Source organism: Brassica napus, chromosome C8 (genome assembly GCF_020379485.1).
Source record: "Brassica napus cultivar Da-Ae chromosome C8, Da-Ae, whole genome shotgun sequence".
Taxonomy (NCBI): domain Eukaryota; kingdom Viridiplantae; phylum Streptophyta; class Magnoliopsida; order Brassicales; family Brassicaceae; genus Brassica; species Brassica napus.
The window spans coordinates 12,596,154-12,606,611 of NC_063451.1; the positions used below are offsets into that span (position 1 = coordinate 12,596,154).

The 10,458-nt window shown below is 29.2% G+C and overlaps 1 protein-coding gene across 1 annotated transcript; it reads right to left on the reverse strand.

The window, feature by feature from the left end:
* Positions 1-928: 928 nt before the first annotated feature.
* Positions 929-5,549, reverse strand: LOC111208525 (non-specific lipid transfer protein GPI-anchored 23-like). The gene is made up of 3 exons (XM_022707600.2): positions 1,674-5,549; positions 1,528-1,578; positions 929-1,337 (listed from the first exon to the last, which is right to left on the reverse strand). The coding sequence occupies exons 1-3, from the start codon at positions 2,149-2,151 to the stop codon at positions 952-954; spliced, it is 915 nt and encodes a 304-aa protein (XP_022563321.1). The 5' UTR covers positions 2,152-5,549; the 3' UTR covers positions 929-951.
* Between the last annotated feature and the right edge of the window lie 4,909 nt (positions 5,550-10,458).

Sequence of the window (10,458 nt, forward strand, 5' to 3'; positions counted from 1 at the left end):
GATCAATTCAGTGGAATTAGATGGGTATGGAAGGATGACAGAGGGAAGATCCAACTAATGGGGACAAGGAACTTAAGGAGGCATGAGACACCAATACACTCTGAACTGGAAGCATTAAGATGGGCAATGGAGAGCATGCTACATCACTCGACATGTCAGAGATTTGAGACGGATTGCAAGGATCTGATTGCAATGGTAGCGGATCCACAAGCATGGCCAAATTTCTCAATCGAGCTGGAGGTCATTCAACTTCTCAAGTTGTGTTTTCCGGACTTCAAAATTGAATACTTCCCAAGGGTGCAAAATGAAATTGCTGACTCGCTAGCTAGAAATGCACGTTCTTTTCATAGATCTTTGTGCTTTATTGGTTGTTCTATCCCTAGTTAACCAGACCACCTCAAATTTGAGTAATAGAATAACCCTTTGTTGCAAAAAAAAATAATAATGAAATAATGAAATCAAGATTTTATGGTTAGGGTTTAAAAAAACAAATTTAAGAATAGAAATGCAAAATTTGTTAGATGGAATGTCCCGAAATCTGCGGAAAACTAGATATGTATAGTATAAATCAATATAATAAATCACTAACAGAATTATGCTACATAATGGCAGTGATTTAATTTGATATCAAAATATTATACGGCTCATTTTCTGTTTAAAAAGAGGTTGAAATTTTTGTAGATTAAAAAAATAAATGTAATTATTATACTATATGTCGTGCACATCCAGCTTTATTCAGTATTTTGTTTGATACGGTTTCGTAGAAAAAAGATTGGATAGACGAAAAAAAGTACTCAGAAAAGATAAATACGATGACTCTTGTATAAAGAGAAGTAAAAATATCGAGCAAATAAAAACAACTAACTAATTAAATTGTCTTGAAAAAGATAACAAATATCAATAATTTATTTCTTAACAATCCATTAAATAAAAACAGAAAAATGATTTCAACTAAATTAAATTGAAGGAAACAACATAAGCAAAAGTAGAAATTGTGACGATCCTAAGGAATAGCTTGGATATGGACAAGTTCGTGGCTCCAGATTTAGATGGTGACGGAGCAATTATTGCAGGTGACAAAGCAGTCATCGCTTGTGATGACTGTGATGAGTGAGTAATCGTTGGTGGTGAAGCAGTCCTAGCCGGTGATGTAATAACCGCCGGTGGTGAAGGATTAACAGACGGTGATGGAGTTGTAAACGTTGGTGGTGATGGAGTCGTAAACGTTGGTGGTGATGGAGCATTAACCGCTGGTGGTGACGAAGTTGTAACCGTTGGCGGTGATGGGGTCATAACCACAGGTGGTGATAGATTTGTAGGTGGTTCCGATGGAGAAACTGGAATATAACTTTATAGCATACAATATAAATAACTATATTGAAAATAGAAAATCAAAGATACAAAAGTTAATGTTATATGTGAGATATCACGTTTATCGTCTTGTTCCCGCACTCTTTTTATATTGATCAGAATAACCAAGTGCAAGATGCTGAGAAAAAATAAAACATTTATATGATGTAAACTAACTCGTAGTTGTTCCTGGTGTTGAGATTGATGCAGTCGGACTTGATGCAACATCTGCAAAAATAAGTTAGAAAACAATAACTATCTGAATTCATTCAAAACTTAAACAGACAAATAATTAAAGGGCTAAAAGAATCAAAGAATAATACCACAATGAGGATTAATGAAAATATTGCAAATAGAAGGCATGGCAAGAGCTTTTCTATTAATTAACTCAAATCCCATGTCACGGCTGCTCTCCAATGCAATGCAGAGACAATTAGGATTATATTCAAGAACTGTTTTAACACCATCACAGCACGATTTAGTTGGACTACGATCCTTTGACCCGACTGTCAAGAAGGAAAGACAATCGAACATGCTGAAAATTACAGTAGCACAATCATTGTTTGATGGTTCAGATGATGGAGATAACACAGGCGTGCCTAACGGTGATAAAATAGGTGACTCTGACAACACAGGTGCATCTGATGGTGATACCAATGGTGACTCTGAAACCACAGGTGCATCTGATGGTGATACCAATGGTGACTCTGAAACCACAGGTGACTCTGACGGCGATAAAAACTCAGCTGCAACATACGAGTATAGTAGTAATACAATAAATAGAACAAACAATTTCTTCATTTTCTCTTCTCTTTGGAGTATTTGTTTAAAATGTTTTTTTTTGGGAGGAGTTAAACAAGAACAAAAAGAATCTGACGTCTATATATATTAACACCGATTGTGAAACATAATTATTTGTCACATTTTTATTGTTATATAAGTTAAGATTTTTATTTGATTTGGTATTATCTGTAGCTACTACGTGATTTTCTGTGTTAGGTAACTTCTAAAAATTAATATTACTTTCACTAGAGGCAATAATTTAAGTTACAAATTTATATATTTATAAAAGCTAAAACAAATAATAACAAATTTTCTCAGTCTTCTACTGCACTAAAAACTTCTAGTATCAGACCTCTATCAAATGTCTTGAATAGTTGTGTTTAACTCATTTTATTTTCAAATTTTTATTTTCAAATTTTTTTAATATTTTGTTTAAAAACTTAATCCAAAATCTCCACCCTTTAACTCTGAACCCTAAGGTTTGGATTAGTTAACTCTAGAAGTATAAGTGTATATTTACCTCTTTAATGAACACATTTTGGTTATTTTGATCATTAGATTCTATATTTGTGACAAGGTCTTTTTTTTAGTGCTATCATAAAGACAATTCATGTTATTATCTATGTAATATATAAGTAAAAGTTGAAAAAGTGTTTGGTCAGTCCCTGTACAAGAAAAAAAGCTCATCAACTATATCAACCATAATACCATATCACTTGAATTTTATTTTTTGTAGCTTAACTTCATTATCATGTTTAATAGTTGTTTTGATCAATTGTTTTTAGGGGCCTTGTTTTTATAAGCCTTTGTTTCATCCTTTCATCTTATCTTTTATACAATTTCATTAGCATCTAATACTTTTTTGTTTGCTTTGTGCACATCATGATTAAAGTTTATTTTTACTTGATTTTTAGTTTTTACTAGTATTACAGCCCGGCGTAGCCGGGTCTAATTAACTGTTTTTTTTAAATTATTTAAACATTGTCATAATTTTTAATCAGAATAAACTTTTTCACAAAAATATTATATGAACAATGGCACATGATATTAGAAGTGTTGCATTAAAATAAAGCAGTTGAAAAAGTACAACAATAACTCATATTATTATAAGATGGTACATGCTTGTAGGATTTTTCAAAAATAAATAAAATATAAAATATAGTTAAATACTTTACTTGATTCATTAACTTATTAAATGATTTCTTCCATAATAACAAGACTTAGGGTATGAATGGTGACCAGAGAACGACGATGAATAATGAATTCCCTAACGTTCCTAAATAATATCATCATTCACAAGGAATAATTTTTTATTCTCATTCCCTACCATTCTTTTTTTTGTAGAGATATAAAAAACAAAAGTATTCCTTGTTAAATTTGAAAAAGAACAACCATTCATTTTCATTCCTGCAATTTTATTTCTTTACGTTCTTTTTCTATTAGTTCCTCTTGTTTCCAGAATGGTCACGAGTCGAACCCTTAATGTATCTTAATATATATATTAATTTGGTTTTGGTGAATCAAATAAATTTACTATTACAATTTTTTACAGTTTAAAATGTGGATGTTATTGACATTTTATTTACTTTACCTAACATTTTTTTTTTTGAAAAGCACACATTCAAAACAAAATTAACCCACATTGCATATTTTGTAGTTTGTTGAATTTATAAGATTAAAATTTACAACTTTCGTTATTTACAACTTTAGTTTGCTTTTTATAAAATTATAGTGAATTGTTATGTCTTGATGAAAAATTGCCATAGTCGACCTTGCAAAAATGTTATTGTCGAACTCAATTGCAGTTATGACTACTGAAAAAATATTGTTTTCAAGCTTCAGCAAAGGAAAAATTAACCAATAAATCTAAATTTGGGAAGGAGAAATAGTAAAAAGTGGAAAACATGCAAACCTTATTCGTGAGGCCAAAGCTTGAGGTTTGTTCCTTTAGTAAAGTGGAAGATCACTGAGTGAGTGTAGGTTTATAAGCATTCCTCGAGAATAATTTTGTTTATGCTCCACCCCATCTCTCCAATCCGTGACCTTCATGACCTGTTTTAATTGATAAAGGAAGCTTCAAAGTTAACTATACTGTAATGATCTAAAGTCAAGTATATTAAAATAAAAAGAATAATATTCAAAATCATCAGTAGTTTCAATTTCTTCAGAAATGACCATACCAGTATCAATCTTTTCCTAATGTGATTTAAAACTCCACTGCCACAATCCACTTGATGCTTTGAAAGTGGTTCAATGACAACTTTATTCGACCCTTGCTATCTAAAATCTTGTCGTGATGAACTTTACAGTAAAAATCCAGAAAATGAATAACAAAAGTTTTGAACTGGTGCAGAAAAAAAGAAAGATGATTTAAAGAAACCGGTGGAAAACAAAACTGAAGTTTTAGTAGAGAAAAATAATATGTTTTTTTTTTTTGAAATACAGGTTAAAATCGTGGTCAACTGTTGTGAATGTAGATGAGATATATTTTGAGAAAAAAATAGGATGTAGTTGCTTAAAATTAGGGATCGAAAATATTTTTCTTTGAATCAATTGTTTTTTTTATTTTTAAAGCATTTCCATATGTCAAATTTTGATTTGTTAGGTGACTTGTGCTTTAGTATATAAGAGATAAGTTGACTTTTGTATCGTTTAATGGTAAATTTGATCAAATGTTTTTATAAATCATTGTCTCATCTTATATCAACTTTGATTTCATCTAATTTTCTTTTTGCTTTGTACACATCATTATTAAGTTTATGATTATATAATTAACCATAAATCTACTATAGTAATGAAACTATTATTACTTTTTCTTTTATAAATAAAAGTTATGAAATAGTAAGATAAATCCATGTATATATTCATCTTATCATTATATTAGTTCACTTTTTAAAAAAAAAATCTTCTAGGCTATCACATAATTTTAATTTTTTTAATTTGTTTTATTTTTATTTTGGTTATATTTTTGAAGTTTTTTTCTTAAGTTTATGCATGTTCCTAATTAAAGAGGTGAAAAATTTAAAAGAGGCTAAAATTCACTTTCATACTGCATATATTAATAAATATTTGTAAGATGATTACGCCCAAATATGCAGAAAACACAATTAGTTTTATTTATATGCAATTAAAAATGAGCTAATTTATGAATAACCAATTATGGATAAACATTTAGAATATATCACATATTCCCTATATGTTAAAAGAGAAGCATTTGTAATAAATGCTTTTACACACTAATTGACACGTGACAGTCTCACAATCATTTAAAAATTAGAATTCTGACGTGATAGCCTTACAATTATTTTAAAATTATTGTGTTCATACACTAATTTTCTTTACTCCAGCGTAGACAATTTAGCGTGTTCACACACTACATTTTTCAATCAGCTCATTTTTAGTTAATGTATTTTTAACCTTTGTATTAGTGAATTGAAGTTCCCTTAGTGCAACTATTGAATAATATCATTGTTGAAAGAAAGAAATTACAAAATTATTAAGATTCATACCAACTCAAATGTTGGAATGAGAATGTTTTTAGAAATTGAAAGTTCCGTACCTTGCCGAATTTGGCCATGATTGAAGCTTTTGTATACGAAGATAACAAATAATTGTGATTGGTTATGAATTAAGGGAACTGAAGTGAGAAACACCACACACAAAGTTGGATCTTTTGTTTAGCTGAATATTGCTTTTCTTTATAGAGTTTTCATATCATACCAAGAATTAGAAACATAATCAAATTGTTAGAAAATATCAGAAATCAGAAAGCTTTAAAAGAAGATAAAATTCGCGAAACTGATTGAAAAACAGAATTCATGTGTGGAGTAAAGAGATCACATTATATTTGATGCAACCCTAACCCTATTTCACTCGATTGTGTCATGTTTTATTATATTTACCAATACTATTTTGATATAAATTACACGTTATTGGTTATAGACTATGTCAATTTTGCAACATGCCCAAAAATATTGAAAGGACACTCAACCATTTTATTGGTATTCTTAAAGTATGGTCCAGTAATTATGTATGTAAAATAAGTCCAAAATATTTGTTTTGTATTTATTTTATTTTGCTTTATATTAGTAGAAAAAAGTAAGTCCGGGTAAAAAAATTAGATCTGAAGAACCAAACCGAACTTGATTTGAAAGTACTACTAAACATAAATAAAAACTGATTAAGTACTCAGATGGATCTAAAAATTTTAATATCCAAGTAACCAGACCAGAATCCGATCCAAACTAAAATATTTTGGATACCAAAAATCTCTAAATCACAATTATGTACTTAAATATATTAGTTATTTTTAATTTTATATATATTATATATTCAAAAATATGAAAATATCTAAACATTATCAAAGTAGTCACTCATAAGTAAATATCTAAAAATAACAAAAATTGTTCAAAATTACTGAAAATACTATTTATTCTCCATCCAAAAAATATAAATTAAACTATTTTTGTATGTAAATTTAGGTATTTAGTCTTACACTATTCAAATTTTTATGTTTTACATTATTTTTATTTTGAAGACGTAAGTATATTTAGATTTTTGTTAAAAAAATACATAATTAAAATGGGTATCCAAACTCGAATCCAAACTGAACCGGCAATGATTCGTACAAAATCCAAATCAAATTCAAACCAAAATTTGTAAATATCCAAATCAGATTTAAATTTCTAACTCTAAAAATCCGAAATCCGAATAGATTAACTGCATCTAAACGAATATCTGAATACTCATTCCTAGAAAAAGCTATACGACAAATTCCTTAGTACAACGTTAAATAAATAATCTAATCAATTATTCTACTCTGCGCACGGTGCGGATCACTACCTAGTGTGATAACAAAATGCATGACATTTATATCATATTATTGAATTTTTATTCTCATAAGAATTTTGTAGGTAGTAGGTATATGACGAATTGGCTAACGCAAAAGACCACTTCAAATGTGGATAATAAAGAAGCGTGACTGCAGACAGTTTAATTAGCAACATAACACAACAAGCTTAATTATTGTTCTATGTGATGTACCTATATAACTTACACAAAACATTCTTCTTTTAGATAATAAAATGATACCATTTACATTAAGGAGGTTTATTGGACTAGAGGTTTTAGGAGGTTTGGGGATGTTTTCATTTTAGTGGAATTTAGGTGAGTTTTGAAGTTAATTGGGTGATTTTGATGAAATTTTAAATCATAAAAAAAAACTATAAGTGATTTGTTAAGATACATTTTATAAATAGAGTTGTTGAGGTGATTTGAATTGGTCGTTCACAGTATGAACTCTGCAATAGCATACCAAAGCGACAAGAGATAATTGATATAATAAAATATGAGAACTATAACACGTAAAGGCTATTCGAAAAAATACCAAAGAATTTATCCATGACATTCCACCTTAAATTGTTCCATTGGAATAAACAAAGCAAATGTCACTTTGCTTGTAAATTTTCTCCAATAACTTTATATATGCCTTCCTCCCTAGATACAAAGAGAATCTATTCGACAATGATCTAGTAAAGACCTGTTCATGTAGAAATAGAACTAATAGTAGTATACTTCAAATAAATGGGAAGTCATAGATATCTCTGAGATTCAAAAATCCAATAATGCTATCAAACACTAAAGTGAAAAACTTGAATTTTCAGGTTACTTTCAAGCTAGTTGAACTCAATGCTTCTATTCAAAACCCAACAAATGGTGATTGTTAAGAGAAGTAGCCATGTTTTACATCATATAATTCTCTATGTATGAAATCTATGACCTGCTTCAGTTTAACAAAACAGTTAGCCCCCACGTTTCATTACACCTTATGAAAATGATATTTTGAAATCATATAGTTCATCACTTTATCACTAATTCAACTTATCAAGGATGCCCATGTACATAATAAAGCCAAAAACGCTTATGAGCTTCTGAGTCAAGAAGAAAGAAGCTCGAAGCAATCCAAGGTGTTTTAGATCGAATCCATCCACATTTATACTCCAAAATTTTGGTGAACGATCCGAGAAGAGATATATCGAACGAGAGCCACCCCCATCATGAACTCGCCCTCATTCTCTCTTTGTCCCGTTAGCTACATTTTTTACTAGATCGAATCGATACTCGAGATGCAAGTCAGGAAATCACCGGTTTTGGTTTCACAGAGGTTGTCGGAAGAGTACTGAAATTTGTCTGCCATGTTTTACTGAATTTGGTAAAACAAAGTGGAGATAAATGGAACAAGAAAGGGAATGGTGTAAACGACATTGTATGATATTTCATTAACGATGTCGAAACGAGTGAGAGTGTGTCTCACATCTGCCGCTTACAAGAGCTCCCTAGCATTGGAGCAAAACTTTCATTTTCTGAACTGGTAGAGAGATAAACGACAATATGTATAGATATTTTTTTTTCAATTCTCTTTAAATAACATCTATCAAGATGTTATTCTATAAGAGACGTTTTTAACTAAAAAGTGGTGTAAAGTCTCTTCAAATCCTTTTCGCAAATAGTTTTTAAAATATTGTTTACCTTGGAATAACAATGGATTTCATATAGTTTTCACAAATTGTTAATTGAATAACATGAGATTTCAAGTGACGTTTGATAACTTCCCACAAACTCCATATTGAATAACACATGATTTGATTTTTTTTTTTTTTAAATCATCAATTGAATAAAATGGGATTTTAACAAAATCCCACAATATCTTCAAATCCTTGGTTCATTTCATATCATATTTTATGTTTAAGCATTTTCCATACAAACATAAAATACAAATGCTAGTACATGTAATTATATCAATTGAGTTTAAAAATGCAATCCATACCAATGAAATGGGATTGACAAAGCTGAACATTTGATAAAGTTATCATATAAATTCATACAACTCCATAATAGAACCAAAAAAGGATAAATTGTAGATAGCATAATAGAACATGATAAATAGTACAATATAAATTAATGAAATTATCAAATGGTTTTGAAATAGTTTACTACACTAGCTTTTCACCCGTGCTTTGAAGCGCGGAATTTTTTCTTTTAAAATCTTATTTTAAAATGATAAATATTTATTCATTATAATAATATGTATTTTCAATATTTTATTATTTAATACTATAATTATATTTTTGTTGACTTTTTATGTTTTTAAAATATTTATAGATGTTGAAAATGATTTAAAATGTTACAAGTTTATTTTCTAAGGTGTACTAAAATTTAAATGGGCCTCAGATTATAATCAAACCAAAAGATAAGTCTAGTTATTCTTTAGGAATATTTTTTATATTCGACATCAAATATTATTGAGAACAATATATATCCTGTTTGGGTCCTATTTTATTATAACTTTCCATATTTTGGTATAATATTAATTGATGACAAATTCCTTTTCCAAGAAAGAAGAGGAAATGTTTTGATATATTACCTTTTTCAATTTGGATTTGTGGGCAAGTTGGTTAAGATATCAAATATATTGATTGTTACCAAGTTTATTTAACCATAAATTAATCCTAAGATATCAAAATGCACAGCCGTTTTTAGTTAGATTCCGGTTTAAATGGTACTACAATTTAATTGGTCTCCAGATTTTGACCCGCGCTTTAAAAGCGCGGGATTATCTTATTTTGAAATATATTTTTAACATATTATATTTATAACATGTATATTTTTTAATCAGTGTTTTATGTTATATTTGTAGTAGTGGTTTTATATAATTTGGATGATAAGTATTGATATGGGATTGGTTATTTTTAAAATAATTGATTTTAAATAGATATACATTTAAGAAATATTGAATATACCGTATAAATATGGAATAAGCTTATGAAAACGTTATATTTTCTAGATTTTTATCTGTAAAAAACAAGAGAATGTGTATGAATACGTTAGGGTATAGGGTTTGAGAAAACATTCTTAGTCTAAATAAGATTTATTTAAACACGCGAAACACGTGAAACATGAGAATGTTATATTCATCTTGGTTACTGTTTTCATTTTAGGATATAGGTTTTGAGAAAAGAAAATGATGTTTTCATGGTATAGGGCCTTTGATCATGAAGATGAACTTGATGGGCTGCACAATCATTTCTGAGCCATATTTTCAAAAATATGGTTTATTCTGGAGCGGACCTTAATATGGATTATGGAGTTTTAGAGCATCCATTCGGTTTGGGCCTTAAGTTATTGACGTTTTTGAAAATAAAAGGGAATATCATTTGGGCCTTAAGTTTTATAATATCCATTCGGTTTGGGCCTTAAGTTTTGGAAGAAATAAAATAAAAGGGAATGGCATTTGGTGGTAATTAACTTGAAAAGGCATGGGCATAA